The sequence below is a fragment of the Geotrypetes seraphini genome, chromosome 5 (assembly GCF_902459505.1).
Source record: "Geotrypetes seraphini chromosome 5, aGeoSer1.1, whole genome shotgun sequence".
NCBI classification, from domain to species: Eukaryota; Metazoa; Chordata; class Amphibia; order Gymnophiona; family Dermophiidae; genus Geotrypetes; species Geotrypetes seraphini.
In genome coordinates, this window is record NC_047088.1 from 189,046,564 (window position 1) to 189,065,939 (window position 19,376).

The 19,376-nt window shown below is 40.7% G+C and overlaps 1 protein-coding gene across 2 annotated transcripts in view; it reads right to left on the bottom strand.

Moving 5' to 3' along the window:
• Positions 1-19,376, bottom strand: part of PPP1R1C (protein phosphatase 1 regulatory inhibitor subunit 1C) — a 90,567-nt gene that overhangs the window by 64,675 nt on the left and 6,516 nt on the right. For both annotated transcript variants that reach the window (XM_033946709.1, XM_033946710.1), the window contains exon 2: positions 12,116-12,176. In XM_033946709.1, the coding sequence (XP_033802600.1) occupies positions 12,116-12,176 (61 nt within the window). The remainder of the gene's footprint in view (positions 1-12,115; positions 12,177-19,376) is intronic.

Consider the following 19,376-nt stretch of genomic DNA (forward strand, 5'->3'; position numbering starts at 1 on the left):
ATATAGTATAGTTAATATACAAAGTAAAGTTAATTAGGATTTACATGAGTCCTTACATATTCATCAAGAAGGGTCCAAATTTTTGTGAATCTGGCTATGTTATTTTGTTTGAATGTTATTATTTCCTCATACTTTCTGATGACACAAAGGTGATCCCACCATTCGTAAAAATTAAGCCTAGAATTGTCTTTCCAATTGGAAACAATATAGTGGATAGCTAAGGCAAACATGAAATCAAATATTTTTCTATATAACGGTGGTATTGATATATCTGGATTAGAGGAACGCAATATGATTGATTTATATAACATGGGCAACTCATTAATATTCATGTTTAAAATTGAGCAGATTTTGGACCAAATGTTTGACCAGTAAACTTGTAAGTTAGGGCATTCATATAAGAGGTGTATTTGAGTACCAGGTTGCTGTTGGCATGACCAACAGAGCTCTGAAGTCACATGTAACACTTTAGCCATTTTAGCAGGGGTCCAGTAAGCTTTATGCATAATGAAAAATGTAGACTGGATGCCAACATAGTAGGTCTAGCTGAGAATGCCCATAAGGATTTCCAATCTATTACTCTTGGATTTTCATTGAGATCTGTTGCCCACATATTATCGAAGGTAATATCTTTTTCTCCCTCACACTCTCTTAAGATTTTATATAGTTTTGATGCTCTTTTGTTTCCTGATAATAAAGGGCCTATAGTCTTTGAGAAATTAGTTAGACCAGAGTCCTTATACTTAGATATATATATATATATATATATATATATATATATATATATATCCTGTGATAATCTAGAATATATTCAAGTTCACCTATAGAAATTAGTCCCCCATTGCTAGTAAGATGTGAGAGTCCCCAAATAGCTTTTGACAAAGTTCATCATGAAAGACTCCTGAGAAAATTAAAAAATCATGGGATAGGAGACAATGTACTGTTGTGGATTAGGAATTGATTAATTAATGGACAGAAAACAGAGGTTAGGGTTAAACGGCTATTTGTCTCAATGGAGGAGGGTGACTAGTGGAGTACTGCAGGGATCAGTACTGGGACCAGCGCTATTTAATATATTTATATATGATCTGGAAATTAGAATAAGTGAGGTGATTAAATTTGCATATGAGACAAAACTATTCAAAGTAGTTAAAACACATGCAGACTGTGAACATTTACAGGAAGGCCTTAGGAAACTGGAAGGCTGGGCATTCAAATGGCAGCTTAAATTGAATAAGGACAAATGCAAAGTGATGCTCATTTGGAAGAATAATCCAAATTGTAGTTACCTGATGCTAGAATCTACCTTAGGAGTCAACACCCCCCCCTCAAAAAAAAAAAAAGATTTAGGTGTCATTGTAGACAATCCCTCAAATTCTGTTTATGGCGCCTAAAGTTGAACCTATATATCAGGGCACATAGCCGATGAACACACACAACTTAATTGATCATTGACCTAATCAGTGTCAATAACTGGCAATTAACTCATAATTGATGCTAATTGAGACTAATTAAATGTTTCATGCACACAACTCAGAAAGCGCAATTCTATAAAAACTGTGTACCAATTAAAGTGCATGAATTTCAAAAAGGGGGCATGGCCAAGAGTGGATTGGGGGCATTCCTCTAAGTTAGATGCCTTTTATAGTATACATCCAATGCACGCACAACCTAGGCACAAGCATTTAGGCCAGGTTTTAACTGGCCTAAATGCCTGTATCTAAGTTATGCATTGCACACAGGTGCTAAACACGATTCTGTAAAACGTACTCACACCTTGTAGAATCATGCCAAGCACAATATAAATAATATGGCCAATATGCATAATCTTTTGCTCAGTGTGCGGCAGTGGCCAAAAGAACAAACAGGATGCTAGGAATTATTAGGAAAAGGATGGAAAATAAGACCAAGAATATTAATGCCTTTGTATTGCTCCATGCTGCAACCATACCTTGAGTATTATGTTCAATTATGGTTGGTTCAAAGAAGAGGGGCTACAATGATAAAGGGGATGAAACTCCTGTCATATGAAGAAAGTCTAAACAGGTTAGGGCTCTTTAGTTTGGAAAAGAGATATCTGAGGCGGCATATAACTGAAGTTTACAAAATCTTGGGTGGGGTAGAATAGAAAAAAGTGAATTGATTTTTTCTTTTTCAGAAAGTATAAAGACTAGTAGACACTCAATGAAGTTACATGGAAATAGTTTTAAAACAAATAGGAGGAAATTTTTTTTCACTCAAATAATAGTTAAGCTCTGGAACTCAAAGGATGTGATATCAACAGTTGGCATATTTGGGCTTAAAGAAGATTTGAATAAGTCTGCTATTTAGATAGAAATGGATGAAGCCTTCATGCACTAGGATCGGTAGCATGGAATGTTGCTACTATTTGGGTTTCTGCCAGGTAATTATGACCCGGATTGGCCACTGCTGAAAGCAGGATACTGGCTAAATGGATCATTGGTCTGACGAGTATAGCTATTCTTAGGTTCTTAGGTTCTTCTTTATTTTCAACTCTAAACTCTCTGGCTTTTCTTTTTATTGCAGAGACCAGATTTCATACTCTTTCAAGGCTGATAGGAAGGCAAAAATCTCATTTTATTACATACTACTTGAAACAAGAGTAGCCCTACTTTTCAGGAAGTCTGCACATCTGCATATGCTATGCCATACACATTTAAAATAAAACTACCGTAAATGCAAACAGAATGGCATCTCAGTGAGTAGTAAATGAAAGCATGCAACTCCCCACCACAACAAAAAGGATAAGATGGTTGTTGCTAAGAAGGTACTTGTTTTCTTTTTGAGTTACGGTCGTGCCTTTTCAGTATTATCTCAATGCAAATTGCATGCAGATATAACAATTATCTGCCAGTCCCTAAAGGGTTTATAATCTAAGGGGCCAATAGTCAAAGAGATTTAACCATAAATAGTGTTATTCAGGAGTACTTAACCAGACAGTGACACTGAATATCCACTCTGACCGCCACAGCACTCTTTAGTTAGTGCCAAGGAAGTCTGATGATGGTGTCACAGCAGATCTGAGCTATGTGGGTACCGGTGATATTCAGTACTGGTGCCTGCATAGCTGATCAAAAAAGTTGAACCACATAAAAAGTTGTCTTGACTATGCCTGATTGATTACGTGGGTTTACCATGGAATATTTATTTACTGGTATTCAGTTTTCTATACTGTTCTCCCAAGGGAGCTCAGACTGGTTTACATCAGTGGTCTCAAGCTCAAACCCTTTGCAGGGCCACATTTTGGATTTGTAGGTACTTGGAGGGCCCACAGAAAAAAAATATTTAAAGTTTTATTAAAGAAATGACAACTTTGCATGAGGTAAGTACCTACATATCCAAAATGTGAATTATCTGAAATCTGAAATTATCAGAGCAATTAAGGAAATATTTATAAACTATAATTTATAAATCTTTCCTTTATTGCTTCTGATCATTTCAGCTATACACAGCTGATAGCAGTGCAACATGCAGAAAGTGAAAAACTATCAAAGTATCAACTGCAAAAGACAAGATTTTGGACCAACTATTTTGAGGCCCTCGGTATTATAAAGATTGATTCTTTATGGAAAGCTTGTGCCTTAAGTATCCGGTGGTCACGTGCGCAACCGCTTTCAGCTCTCACCTCCTCCAGCATCGAACACATGCACAAGCTGCATTGCCTCCAATGGTTACCTTACGTTCTGGAACGTTGCCCGCCTCACTGCTGTAACCTCACACAAGCTCCTTCCTGCTTCTGTACGTGATTGTGAGGTGGAATGGAGAGGATAATCGCGTACAGACGCAGGAAAGAGCTTGCATTCCAGAACGCGACTGCCAGACATGCTCGCCGGACACTTAAGGCACAAGTTTTCCATAAAGAATCATTCGTTATAATACTGAGAGCCTCAAAATAGTACCTGGCAGGCCGCAAGTTTGAGACCACTGATTTACATGAATTTATTCAGATACTCAAGTATTTTTCCCTATCTGTCTCAGTGGGCTCATAATCTATCTAAAGTACCTGGGGCAATGGGGAGATTAAGCTTTAACTACTGCACCACACTCTCCCCATATGTTGGCCATACCCAGTTAGTTTCTGGGTGCAGGCAAAGACCTAGATATTCAGCACTAATGCGCAGATAGAAATACTGACCACTGCTGCTTGAATATTGCTCCCTAAGATTGTACCTGAAGCAATGAAGGGTAAAGGGACTTGTCCAAAACCATGAAGAGCATCAAAGGAAAGTACACTCTGGGTTTCCTAGGGCTTAGCTTAGAGCTCTAACCACTAGCCTACTCCTCTCCAAGTTAGAAGCCCTTTTTTACAATTGAAAGCAGCTGCTATTTGCTTCTACCACAGCAGTTTTTAAAATAATCTGCATGATCAAAAGAGCTAAGATGCAAAAGATTGTTCTGTGTCAAATTGCTAAGCACACATCAGTGCAGCTTTGGTTCATGTCATCTAGCTTATCTTTAGCACTGGCACCATGTTTGTCTCAGCTCTAATTATTTACTGTAAAATGAAGCTACATGCCTAAATATTAAGCCATGCCATAGGTTTGTTACATGGCATGATCATTGTAAACATTTACCATAAAAGGTTGACTGGCTAGTCATGGATCATCTGAAACATCTGTTCTTTATATACTGTTCTCTAGCAGAGAAAATTTACTGGATTAATGTGCATATATATTTACAGAGAACACTATTAACAGCCACCTTTTTTAAAAAAATAATGTAAACTGTGCATAAAGTGGTGAAATCTAAGAAGCATAAATATGCCGTGGTTTTGCATATCATATAAACAGAACTGACAGGGGAGTACGAACAGGAAGAATGCCCTGGTCCCCCATACCACACGAGGCGCCAAGCTTTCCTGAAGCTTAAGAAAGCATAGCTTCCAACCCCCCTCCCCACCCCCAATACTGGCTCTGCATGTAAAAGTACAAAGTGAACTGCACACACAGACTGGTCACATACTACGAACACAGAGAAGCACTCCACACAGGTGAGACAATTTTCCTAAAGAATTTGTATGGATATAAGCTGCTCCTAGCTGTCAATTTCAAGATTTATACAGAGAAAACCAACATTAGAGACTAGTGCTGCCGGACTCATGATTCGAATCAATTCACCGATTCATTTCGGGTGAATCGATTCAAATCAATTCAAAAACAAAAAAAGTCGGTCTCCCGATTCGGTGACTAACTCTCCCCCCTCCCCCCCTAAAGTAGGATCGGCAGCGCTGCCTCTTGCTGGCCGGCCGCTGCCACTCCTGTTTTAGAGTGTGAGAGGGAAGGTCATTCGGGAAGTGCTGTGGTGTCTGGCTTCCCTCCTGGCCTCCCGTGCATCCATTTACCTAATTCCAGCAGGGAGCAGCCTGCAGAGAGGATCGCCGGTACTTTTGCGATCCTTGCAGGTTGTCATAGGCCTCAGGAGCTGTCTTCCCTCTGCCGCGATCCTGCCTCTGATGTCAGAGGAGGAGCGGGACCGCAGCAGAGTTACGACAGCTCCTGAGGTCTATAGCAACCTGCAAGGATTGCTAAAATAACGGCAATTCTCTCTGCAGGCTGTTCCCTGCTGGAATTAGGTAAATGGATGTGCGGAAGGTCAGGGAGGAACACGAAGGCCTTCCGGGGGGGGGTACAGTCCTTCGGGGGGAGGTGCAGTCCTTTGGGGAGGACAGGCTTTCAGGGGTGGGGTGCAGGCCTTCAGGGGGATTGTACAGGCCTTCGGAGGGGGACAGTTCTTCAGGGGGGACAGGCCTTCGGGGGAGGGGGGCCCTGGTGTCGAAGTACACGGAGGGAGGGAGTGAAGGGGGCTTCCAAGAGACGTGCATATGCCGGACTTTGGTGAGAGCAAATAATGGGTCTAAAAACAGAGGAGAGGGAGAGAGATGGTGGACAATGGGATTTAGGGAGGGCAGGAACAGAAAGGGAGAGAAGTTGGACACAAGGGATGGTGTGGAGGGGGGGATAGAAATACTGGATAGGAGGGTAGTTGGGAAGATAAAGGGAGAGATGGTGGACCCTAGGGAGATGGGAAAGGAGGGGAAGATGAAAGATAAAAGGGTAGTTCAGAAAAGATGGATCTGGGGATGGAGACGAAAAAAAGGAAAGAGGGAAGGGAAACGGAAGGGGAGGACAGAGATGCCCATTTGGGCAGGGACATAACACATGTCCCTCAATATCACTTTGCCTTGCATTCAGATTTGGAAAAGACAAGTAATAAAGCTAAAATCCAGATCAGCTAGCAGGAAGTTTTTTATGAGCAATGATTGAACTGTTTAAGCGCACGTAATTTCAATTTTGCTTGGAACTATTTTGAGGTCTTTTCCTCCCTTCATGAAGTATATTTGTTGGGTGCATGTGCATTATTAGGAGTAATTATTAAAGACTGAATGGAAGATATGTGTGAGAATTTCCATTCGGATTCTTCCACAGTCCAGCCTCCACACCCTCTTCGCTCTGCTGATATCAACTTGCTTTGCCACCTTTATCAGAAATTCATCTAACTTCTTCACTGTCTTCTGCCTTTCGTTATGCCAACCCAAAACTCTGGAATGAGCTCCCCTTGTACATCAGGAATCTCCCCACCCTATTTGATTGTAAGAAATCACTCAAAACACCTTTCTACAGTCTTTTGGTTGTTAGTCTTAAGTGTCTGTATTCCCTCCAGGGTGGCCCCACAGTCCGGGCAACACCAAGCTAACTCCAACTCACTTCTAACCTCACACAAGCACTTTCCTGCATCTGTACATGATTGTGAGGTGGAGTGGAGAGCTCTCCATCTTCTGCCACCCTCCCGCTGCTTGTCATGGAGTCCAGAGTCTATACAAGGCCCGGCGCTGGTGCTAGCTTAACTGATGCAGAACCTACGAATCTATCTGCTCGTGAAGTCCTGTTGGTACTGCCCCTCTTATACAATGTGTCAAAGTGGATGTAGCTGAAAGGACTTTACCAAGCGCATGGACGTGAAGGCTCTTCATTGAAGTTAGCACCGGTTCTGGGCCCTGTGTGGAATCCAGATTCTGGGTCAGTGGTAGGGTGGCAGAAGTAGGAAGGTTAGAGGAGGAGAAATGCTTGACTTGCTGAGGGGGGTGAGGAGAGAGGGAACGATGGACTGAGGGATGTGGGTAAATGGAGAGAGTTGGTAAAACTGGCTGGTTGGCTGGCTGGCTGGATGGGTGTGGAGAAATGCTGTACATAGATGGAGGAGAAGGGATATGCTTCTTATGGGATGGAGAGGATGGGAAGAAAGAGGAGGAAATGCACATGGATGGAGGAGATGGAAGGGGAACTGAAGAGAAAGGGAAGATTTGCACAAGGATGAAGAGGAAAAGAATAGAGAAGAAGAAGATGCACATGGATAAAGTGGAATGGAAGGAAATAGAGAGAGGAGATGTACATGGCTGGAAGGGAAAAGGAAGAGGGGAAAAGATGCATGTGGATGGCGGAAGGGAGGGGCATGACTTGGGACACAGAAGGGAAAGAGGGAATATAAAGGGAGAATTGTTGGGCATGAGTATGTGAGTGAGAGGGAAAGAGATGGCGCACATGGGGAATGGAAGAAAAAGGAAAATTGTTGGGCATAGAGAGAGAAAAAAGATGCATGGGGAAAAGAAGGATGAGAGGGAGAAATGTTGGATATGGGCATGGAGTGGGAACAGTGGGACAGATTGAAAGGAATGCAAGGGGAGGAATGTTGGACATAGTGGTGGAGGGAATAGAGGGAAAGAAGTGACATGTGCTGGAGAGGGGTGATAGTAGGAGAATTGTTGTGCATGGGGCTGGTAAGCAGTGGTAAAAGATGCTGCACATGATCTGGGGGATAAGAGAGGGAGAAATGTTGGATGTGGCAGTAGAGGGGGTAGGAGTGATGCACCATGAATCTCTCTCTCTCTTTCTCTCTCTTTCCCCACTCCCTTTGCAGCAAGGGAGGGAATGAGAGAAAGACAGATGGACAGTGAGAGAGAAAGGGAGACATGTTTCCAATGGGGTTGAGGAGAGAGTAAGCAAATGGCCTTATGGAAAACATGTTCTCACTTAACATCGCTAAAACAAAAGCACTTCTCTTTTAATCCCGATCCATATAAAATCAATACTGATCGAATTAAATAATACAATAAAACTTCTTCGAGTCCTTATTGACAACAAACTTTCTTTCCACCAGCAGATAAGTAGTTGTCAGGAAATGTTTTTTCAATTTAAAAATGATCCACTCTATTGTCACTCTTTGAACTCTCATCACTGAATATCCTCATTCATTCTTTGGTGATATCTGATCTAGACTACTGTAATTCCCTATATCAAGGGATTATTAATAAGGAGTTTGATCATGCCACACCTCCATTTCAAACTGCCCATTGGCTTCCCGTCACCCATCAAATAACATTCAAAATCCTCCTACTTACTTTTAAAGCAAGATCAGAATGTACACCGGCATTCATTGATCGACTACTCATACCTTATTCCCCTTCAAGATCACTTCATTTAGCCAAACAAAATCTTCTTTCAGCCCTCTCAAGTCATCAAATATTCTATGACACAACTCGGAAAACAATCTTCTCAGTTACAGCTCCCACCCTTTGAAACGCCCTCCCCCACTACCTTAGTAAAGAAGACAACTTATTAAACTTTAAATCTAATCTTAATACATTTTTGTACAATGAAGTTTTTGTTATGTAATTCCATCAATCAAGCTATATGCCAAACACATTCCCTCTTCCACTGTGTATCTCCCTTTGTTTTTGATGATAACCAGCTTCTCCCTTTTTGATAGTAACCAGTTTCTCCTCCCCACCTCTTGTAGCATGTCTTTGTACAATGCCAAATATCTTTTTTGACCCTTTATTTAATTTGCTTTTATCCTTTTTGACTTGCTTTTGAATTTATATGTATTTTATGATTTTATTTTCAATTTAGTAATCGAAATGCATCAGTTTTGAGAATTTATATCTGCTATCTATATTTTGCACTATATTTGTTTTTTTTTTTGTTTTTAGCTGTTCCTGAGGTGACATTGCATATTTTAGTCATCTGCCTTGACCTCTTTGAAAAAAAAGAATATAAATAATAATTAATATTTGCTCTGCGTACAGTGTGCTTTGTGTTTTTTAATTTTGTGATTACCATTATGTATTGTTAAGATTATATTGTGTGTATATGAAAAATGAATGGAAGAATTTGCATTACAATTAGTACTATTATTATGGGGAAGGGGTCAGGAGCGGAGCTTGCGCTGGTCGGGGTGGAGCTTGGGTGGGGGTACTCAGTTGATATTTGTATGACTTAGGGGGTACTTGGCTTGAAGAAGTTGAAAAACACTGGCTTAGAACATTCATTTGTGTACTAGTGAATGGCATTTTTTAAAAAACCACGTGTAGCTGTTAGAGTTGAGATGAAACAGAGGGCACGTAAACAATAGTTTTGACTCCTGTGGGTAAGGGTGGGTATTAAGGAGATTAATTGTGGGGATGGGTGGAGATGGAATGGATCTTAGCCAGTATGGATTAGATTCCGTTGGGGATAGGCAAAATTTATCTACTCTAAGATGATATGTTCTTGCATTAAGGGAGGAGGTTGACAATTTTTCTCTCCAATCAACCTATCCTTCTTGGGCCAAGATGGCATCCTTAGTAAAAGATGGCAGTTTGCTCCCTGAATTTGTGCTAGCCTCTTGAATTTTTTCCCTGATTACTCAGTTTTCTATGGGGAAACATAAGAGCTCAGTTAGGACCAGCTCCCAGTGCATCTGCATTAACAGATGAGGAAGACGATTACCTCATCTGTTGCTACCTAGGACAATGTCGTTACCGTCATGAGAAGGCCTCAGTGTCACAGCACAGTGTCCATAGCCTGAAATGGAGGCGTCCCTCATCCTGGAACGTTCATGGTTTATTTTATTTTATATACTCTCTTTCCTCTGACAGATAAGGTAGTGTACAAAACAAATTAGATTAAAATTAAGAGGGAAGTGAATGCCAACTACAATAGGAAAGGGAAATATTAGTTAAAAGAGGAGATAGGAGAGAAATAAAAAATAGTGTTACTGCAGAAGTCACTACCAAGAATACATAAAAGATAGATGCTGTTTTGAATAAGCTGGGTGTATCATGAGAAATGACAAGGTCTAGCTCTTACAGGTCAGGGTTTGTGCAGGGCTTTTTTTTGAGGGAGTAATCAGAGCTGGCGTTAGTTCTAGAAGCGTAGCGCACGGTAATTTCCTTCGTGTGCTAAAAACGCTAGCGCATCTTAGTAAAAGGAGCCCTAAATCTTCCATTCCCCAGGTACATTAGATAAATTGTGAGCCAACAAGGGCAAATAGGAAAACATGCTTGAGTACCTGAATGCAAAACCACTTAGACAACCTCAGTTGATAGGCAGTATATAAATAACTACTAAAACCTAAGTATTAATAAAAGTGCTCAGGTTCTGCACACTCAGTGCTGCCTTTTCATGGATTCTGTGACTGGTTGCAGGGCCTGAAAAAAATGGCCCATTATTTGAGTACTGCACCTTTTTTTTTTTGCTAGAGAAAATGCACTGGTTTGTAATGACATAAAGAGTTCATGGATATCTGTGTATAATTTTTCTATTTCCTTCCTACTTATAAAATGGAAATCTCCAGGAAAATCCTTTAAGCCCCTGAATAAATCTTTCTAAAATGTACAGAGAAGAATTGTAGAACAGAGGTAATCACCATATGGTCTTTCTCCTTTGGCTTCTGTCCTCAAAATGGCAGCCTTTGCTCCCAGAACCCTAGCTGTAGCCTTTCAGTAATACCATTAGGGGTCAAGGCACCAAATAAAGGAGCCACTCCTTTACTTGGCAGCCTTACCCCCTAATGTAGCACTGTGAGTTTACCAATATGGAACCAAAACCAGGAGCTGCTGGGGCAGAATAATTAGAGGAAGTTCTTTTTCACCCAGAGGGTCGTGGACACTTGGAATGCGCTACCGGAGGAAGTGATCAGGCAGGGTACGGTCCAAGGATTCAAACAGGGATTGGACGGATTCCTGAGGGATAAAGGGATCATGGGATACTGAGGGAGGAGCTGGGATGTAACAAAAGTATAGAAAGTTTGTCAGGTAATGAGTATAAACCAACCAGGTCGTGCATGTGCAGGACCGGAGGGCTGGGACTTCGATGGGAAGGCAGGACCAAATTGGGAGGCCAAGGTGGCAGGGGAGCCCCTTCAGATGATTCAGACAGGTCGTGATCTGTTTGGGCCGCCGCGGGAGCGGACTGCTGGGCAGGATGGACCTATGGTCTGACCCGGCAGAGGCACTGCTTATGTTCTTATGTTCTTATGTTCTTATGATCCTTCCTGCTCCCCAACCTCCTTGTACTAAAGAAGAGATCTCTAGTAGATACTGGGAGACACGAGGGGTAGGAGATTGTTTCATATGGGGATTGGGTGCAGAGGAGTTCCTTTTTTTACAGCTAAGGCCCCTATGAATTGCCCTCTGGGAGCATGAGGCTGCACATTGGTGGTTGAATCCCCCCAATATACACACACACACACACACACACACGAGGAAGAAAGATAACACCATCACTTCAAGTGACACTTTCCATGAATAATACCATTTGTAAGGTTCCATACAAGCTGCATTATTCATGAAGTATAATAAGTGACTTTGCATACATGTGCATGCTTTGCATCTCATTATTAATTAATCTGCATTATGGAAAAAAACAACAAAAAAACCACTTGTTTAGGGCAAATAATATGAGTTTTTAATCAAGTAAGATCTATTGTTTGTGAAATAACATGTTTTTCAAGTTCATTTGAGTTTGATGAATCGCTTATTTAGTTTTACTAAGCGAGGTACAAAATTGATAAAAATATAAACATATATCTAGACATACAATTTAAAATTTAGGATAATGGGTTAGAAAAATAGACTTACAGACCAACTAATACAAAAGGTAAGAGGGAACAGAACTACAATTCAGTATATTTAAAGTACAGAGGAGAACCATATATGGAGAAAACAATAGGGAGGGAAGAGTGCAATCAAAGAAGGAAACTAATATAAAGTTTAATGCACCTTAGTAACTCTGGCCCTCAGTTCCTGCCATTTTGGTAGGTATACAGTTATACTGACCTGGAGATGAGTGGTCATTCAAGATAACTAGTGATGCTGGTGTGGGTCTTCTCTTCCGGATCTGTGAAGAAAAAATCCAAGACAGACAATCATCAATAAAATTACTCCCTACCCAGACATATCTCAAACTCATAGACAGCAGATATATTTCTTCTAAAATTCATAATTTATTTTCAAAATCAAGTAAATTACTATTCTGATAGCTAGTTGTACAACAAACATCATCAGTCATTCCCTGAATCCTCAGAGGTATTATTGATCCAAGAGCGATGTCTTGAGTTAGTTCATATATTCCCTTCTGTCACATTATACTGTAAATTGGTAGAAATGAACATCCTAGGTGTGAATTATAAACATAGAAGCAGAGAAAATGATGGCAGATAAAGACTTTATGGCCTATCCAGCTTGCCATCCAGGACACCTGCTCATCTCCTGTTTCTTAGAAATCCTTTGTTTTGGGAAAATTTACCCCACCCGCTGCAATTCGTTTTTGTAAAGATACTAAAGCAATTTTTATAGTTATCATCAGCCTATATACTGCGTCAGGGTATGTATTGGATCCTCCTCGAGCTCATGGAAAATCTCCCTGATTGGTTATATTTAGAGTGGCAATTGACGTCCCCATTATGACTGTTTCATGTATTGAGTATCAGATTACCCAGTTATGTTAAGGACAATAGTATTTTAGTTGACATCTGGAAAATTTTGAAATTTATTAATAAATTAACATATGTTCCAGTAGAGAAATCCACTTATCAATCCTTATGGTTAAACTCCAAGATTCAAATAGGCAAGTCTGGGATCTTCTGGAAGCAATGGATGCAGGCAAATGGGAAAATGCTGGAGTTTTCACAACTGCAACAAACATTTGGTATTGCTAACTCTCAAAATTATAAGTGGTTGTAGTTGAAGCAAGCCATTCAGAAGGGGTTCCCTGATTGGCTAAATCTAAAAAAATTATTGTAACTTGCAGGTTCTATGCTTCCAGACAGATTTTTTAGGACATCTGATTTCTTGAATAAAAAACAAAAAAATCGTCTTAGAGACATTTGGAGTATTGAGATAAAGCAGTATATTTCTGCATCTTGATGGCGATGAATTTGGACTTGGAGGATGGAATGTACAGCATCATCTATGAGAAAAACATGTTTTTTTCTGTTACATTGATCTTTTTGGACCCCTGTTAGGTTACACAAGTTAGACAGTTCTAAATCTAATAGATGCTGGCACTGTCATCTGGGCATAGGGACACTGGATCATCTGTTGTTCTATTGTCCTTTGATAGTTAACTTTTGGAGGTTAATATGGGGTAAGATTAACAACATATTGGAATCATCAATTCCACTGACAAATGAGGCGGTCATATGTGGAACGTTATTACATGTTAAACTCCCTATGGATCGATATAAATGCCGTCTTTTTCTTGTCACGACTGGGATAGCCATGCAGATGGTAACCCAAAATTGGAAGAACTATGACCACCTAAATTTCCCTTTCTGGTGGGCAAATTTGTACTCTAGCTATAGATATGAAAAAATGAATGCCGATAGTTTGGGGCACAGTAAGTTATTTAAATTGGTTTGGGGTCCGTTGACATCATATAGTAGGTCTTTGATTATGAGCCAGTTTTTGATTATTTTCGTACACATCCAGGGAAGGGGAGGGGAGGGATATTTCTGTCCTAGTTTTGACCTTTGAGTATTTACATTTGGGGTGGGTGGGAGGTTGGGAGGACATTATTAATTTGAATAGGGTAAGGATATTAGAAAAAGTTATGTTTTTGTGTTGTATTGAATACTTATTGGGTGGTTTGGTTAGGTATATCTGTAAGTTGTATGTGGTTTTGTTGACTAATGGTATGTTATATATCTGTATATTGCACTATTGCAGTTTGGAAAATCAATAAAGAATTAAAAAAAAGAAAAAGAAAACCTTTGTATTTTTCTCATGCTTTTCTGAATTTAGTCTTCATCTCTATCACTTCTATTACATTCACCACACTTTCTATGTAACAATACTAGAGTTATTTGTTTAGCTTCTTATTTTATTTAGGTTTGTATAATTGATTGTAAAGGGCCAGGAATAGTAGTTTCATCTAGGCTGAATGTTTTTAAAATGATATAGTCCATTATTTTAGAATCATATTCACATGTAAATAGTAGCAGTTATTCGTGTGTATTGCATACACCTTGTGACATTTCCATTCCTAGTGATGAACCTGTCATAGTTAAGTACATTACTAAACCAGTTCCCAGAGGCAGAAAACTCACTGAATATAGAGCCTCAGAGGCTGCAGAAATCAGGACTGCCTATCCTGAAGGAAATGAGCTTGGCTCTGACCCAGAACCCTTCCATGAGCAAGTTCCCAGAACCCTTCCTTAGAACCCAGAACCCTTCCTTAGAAAGTTCAGTCAGTTCCTAAAGTGTAATATGCCCAGTGAACTGAGAGGAAGCCAGAGAGCATACAAACCTGTGCCCCAGCCACATAAGCTAGGGAGTGGCTTTAACAGTTTAAAACAGCTCTCAAAGAGTGTGAAGGAGGCAGCTCAAGAAGACCTGGCAGATAGGACTTTCCTGGCCAGGCAAGGGCAAGGCACCAAGCAGGAGCCAATGGAGTGGGAAGGCCCTGAATCTCAAAGTGCTCCAGAGCTGGAAGCCCCAGAAGAAGGCATGGAAATAGCAGCTTTTGAAATGCCTGGAGCTGAACCAGAACCAATGGATGTGAGTTTGGCAGTTTCTTGCCAGTGATTTACTTTGCCCTTTTTCATTGGATATTTTTGTTGGGACAATTTGCTAAGTGAAGTAGCTACCAGGAACTGTATTGAAGAAGTTTCTTTTTTGTTGCACAGACTGGGGGCTGGGCTGTAGCAGAGCTAGAATTGTGCACAGCCCTGATTTATTTGCTATACACCAGCTGGGACTGAGCATTGAGAAAGCTGGTGTGTGTTTTTGTTTGTTGCCTTGGAACCGAGGTGGATTATGGCAACATAGTGAGTTCCAGAATTGTGGGACAGGGTTCACCGAATATCTCAGGTAGGGATTTTGCGGGTGTTTTTTAAAAGCTGTTATTAGAGTGAACCCAGCAATTCTGTCCCAGTTCCCAGGAACTGGAGAGTTGCCATGGCCTAGAGAGGCAATAGTTTTGAACTGTGTTTCTATGAGGTTTGTTTTTTTGAAACTGCAAGAGCCTGATGAAGAGAAGGGCTGAGTTATCCAAAGCCCAGGTCTCTAGAAAGAGAAGTGGAATTGTTGGTTTGTTTTTTTTTTCCTTTTCCTTCTTTGGGTACTGTATAAAGCTGCCCAGGAGATTATCCTGAACTCTTTGTGTTACTTACCTGGGAGAAGTGCTTGAAGTTTAGGAATACAAGCTGGTTACTATGAACTGTTGGATATTGGAGTCAAAGCCAGTGAAATAGTTTTTGGGGTTTTTACTCACTGATGAATTATTAAAACTGAATAGCAGTCAGTGCAGAAAGCCTGTGGATGTTTGTTTTGCCTGAACTGTGGATTAAAAGGAATTGCAATTGTCTGAAGCATTTTGGGGTTTTGTTGTTTTTTTTTCTAAACCAGAGAACTGTATTGGTTTTGTAGGGTCTCCCTCCCTGGGAGTCTGTGCTGGGGGTCTGTGCTGCCACCTGTTGGCAGCACAGCAGTCTCTTTGTGGCTCCGGCAGCTGTGACAACATGTCAATACCAATCTTAGAATACCACTATTTACATGCAGAAATTTCAAGAAGGCATGGTTTGAACATAGTGTAGTAAATGAGCCACACTCACAGAGGCAGCCCTATAATGAGGCCAACTGAGGCAGCGGCCTCAGGTGGCACTTGAGGGAATGGCATCTCTCTGCTGCTCCCCTTCCCAGCAAATAATCTTCTCTCCACTGTGGTCTGCCTTCTCTGACAACTTCCTCTTTCTGCTGGGCTGGTACACAGTGGAGAGAGACGCCAGGGTTGGAAGGAACGCTCTGTGAATCACTGCCGCCACTGATAAATTTAAAGGTAGATACACAGAGGGGGTGGGGGTGGGAGAGGATGAAAATATCAGGTTGGGAAAGGGAGCGGCAGAGAAAGCTGACCAGCAGGTATTCTGGCCGGCAGCAATATGCCACTCCCTCAACAGTGCCCAATAGTGGACTCGGGGGCAATGGTGCATCAAGGGGCAGGTGAGGGGGGAAGCGGTCCACCCCAGGTTCAGCCCATAAGGGGTGTTATAAGGGCCAGCATCATGATCTTCCAGCAGTGGCAGCATTCACAATTTGCTGCTCTGCTGGCATTGGGTCTTCCTCTATGCCATGTCCCTTCTGGCAGAGAGGAAGGCCCGAAGCCAGCAAAAACCATGAGTTGTGAAGGCTGCGGGGCTGTGCTGCTGATGGAGGAGGGTGAAAAAGGGAAAGAGGGAGAGAGAAATGCTGCACCCAGTTAGGGGGGGAAGGAGGGAAGGTGAAGAAAGACCAGGGAAGGGAGAGACGAGGATAAAGAGATGCCAGACAATGGGGAAGGGAGGGAGGAAAGAAAGAAAGGAGATACCAGACCATGGAGGGGGAGGTAGAGATGCCATGGCATGGGGAAGGAAAGAGAAGGAGACAGATATGCCAGTCCAAGAGAGATGAAGGAGAGGAGATGCCAGATCATGGAAGGGAAGGAGAGAAGAGAGATACCAGATCTACTATTTTTTCAGTTATAGCTCCTCAGCTCTGGAATAACTTACCAAATTATTTGTGTGGGGAAATCTTGTTAGAAAAATTCAAAGGTTTTTAAAAAGTTTCCTGTATAAGGATGCATTTGAGGCATAGACAAGACAACCAATCTACGTTTAAAATCTTATATTTGATATCTTAACATCCAATTTTAATCAGTCCTCATTTATAGGACTTAATTTTTCTTCTTCTTTTTTTTTTCTTTCTTTCCTTTTTTTATCTTTCATTTTTTGCCCCCCCTGATGTGTTACCCATAAATGTTCTCTTTCTGCTTTAACGATTATAGTTCATCCCCCTTTCCTTTTGTATCTGTACTGAATTTTGTATGTATGTATTATGTTGTAACAAACTGCCATATGGTTTTTCCTCTATTTTAAATTTGTAATTCGCTTTGAAATATTTGACATTGAGTGCACATCAAATTTTAATAAAACTTGAAACTTGGGAGGGAAGAAAAGGAAAGTAGATTGGGATGCCAGACCATGGGGTGGAATGGGAATGAGGAAGGAAAGGAGAAGAGAGTGATGCCAGAGGATAGGGGAGGGAGTGGAGACACAGAGAGATAAACAGAGAGGGGGTGAAGCGGAAATGAATCATGTACAAAGGAGAGAAGGGGCACATAATAGACAGTTTGTGGAAGGGGCAAAGAGGGAAGGTGCCATATGGAAGAGAGAGATAGAGAGCTGACAGTGGATGGATGGGTAGAGAGAGAGAGGGCAGACAGTGGATGGAAGGGGCAGAGATATAGAGAGCTGACAGTGGATGAATGGGTAGAGAGAGAGAGAGAGCTGACAGTGGATGGATGGGTAGAAAAAGAGAGAGGATGGATGGGTAGAGAGAGGGCTGACAGTGGATGGAAGGGACAGAGAGATGCTATATGAAAAGAGGAAAGTGTACAGAAATGATTAAAGCAGAAACAACAAAAGGTAGAAAAAAATTTTTTGTTGCATATAAAGTAGTATTATAGCTCTATTGATAAAAATTTATAAACAGGAAATGGAAATAATGCAATCTTTTTATTAGACTATTTATTTATTTAGATTTTTATCCCGTCCTCCCAGTAGCTCAGAACAGTCTACAAGCAAACATTCACAGTGGAATACATTTGAACAGTACAAAGACTATACATTAGTTTAAAATACAAGGATTATACAGTAATTTAAGTATAGGTTAAGAATGGACTGCACAGCAATTTAAGTAGAAGTTTCTAATGGAGAAGAGAGGTTAGAGGGGAGGGGGGTTTAAGGGAGGTGAGGCGTAGACTGTGATTAAATTTTAGTTGAAGAGGAGAGTCTTTACCGCTTTCCGGAAGGTCATCAATGAGTTCTGTAGTCTGATTTGAGGGGGGAGTTGGTTCCAGAGTTGGGGGATGAAGTGACTATAGGAGCGTTTGCGGGCGGTTTCAGACAGAAAGGACCTTCCTGGGGGGGTGCATAGGCGTTTGTCTATTTCTGAGCGAAGGGGGCAGGTGGGGGTGTACAGGGTTAGCTTGGATTTTATGTAGGTAGGGGTAGTGGCGTAAATTCTTTTATGCGCTATTACCAGGGCCTTGAATGCACAGTGTTGGTTAATTAGAAGCCAGTGTTCAGCGCAGAGGGCTGGGGAGATGGGATCGTGGTAGTTGAAACTAAACCCCCTTCCTCAGGTCAGGACAGGATAGCTTAGCAGCAATATACTGTACTGACCTAAAGAAGGAGGATCTGACCTCTGAAAGCTAATTGAAAAATGGATTAGTCCAATAAAAGGGTATTTTCTTATTTTCTATTTGTTTTATTTCTGTTAATTTGTTAATTTGCAAACTGATGATTGCTATTTCTCAGTTTTTTTAATTTACATCTATCTTTACATTTTGGAAAATATTACGGTAGAATAAAATGTTTTATTTGGAAATTTCAAGTTTCAAGTTTATTTAGTTTCTTTGATTACCTCGCATAGTCCAAATCCAATGCGATTTACATAAGTTCCAAAGTTATGTAAAATATTAAAAACCAACAAATACACCATTCATTCCTAATACAATCGTACATATAAGGAGGGAAGCGGTAAACAACAATTAACATAAATACAATTCTTAAAAAAAAAACTAAAAGTAAAAAAAACCAGGGGAGGATTAAGCTACAGAAGGTAGGGGAACAATTTATTAATTGAAATATGTTAGCTTACGGAAATATTGATTGCAAATGTCTTTGTACTGTATTCAGTACAAAATATGGAGCCCTGCAGTCACAATGTGACTGTTACTGGAGAGCTTTGTGTTGCTATTGCTCAGGCATCTGAGAGCTTAGTTGCAATTTCCAGATTGCACATAGTGGAAGCAATCGTGTTAGAAAGTCCATGTTGGATATTAGTTTGATAGCAAAGAGGACTTTTTCCATTGTTTGTTGTTTAGCTATTGCTCAGATAACATAAAAACCAGGATTTTTTTTTTTTTTTTTGAATGGTGACTTCCAAAGATAAATATTCTATTTCTGATCTGCACGTTGCGGGTTTGGTAGAATATCAACTATAACTAATTTTATTATGGTGTGTTAAACTTTTGCTTCCTTTCTCATTTTGCTCCTTG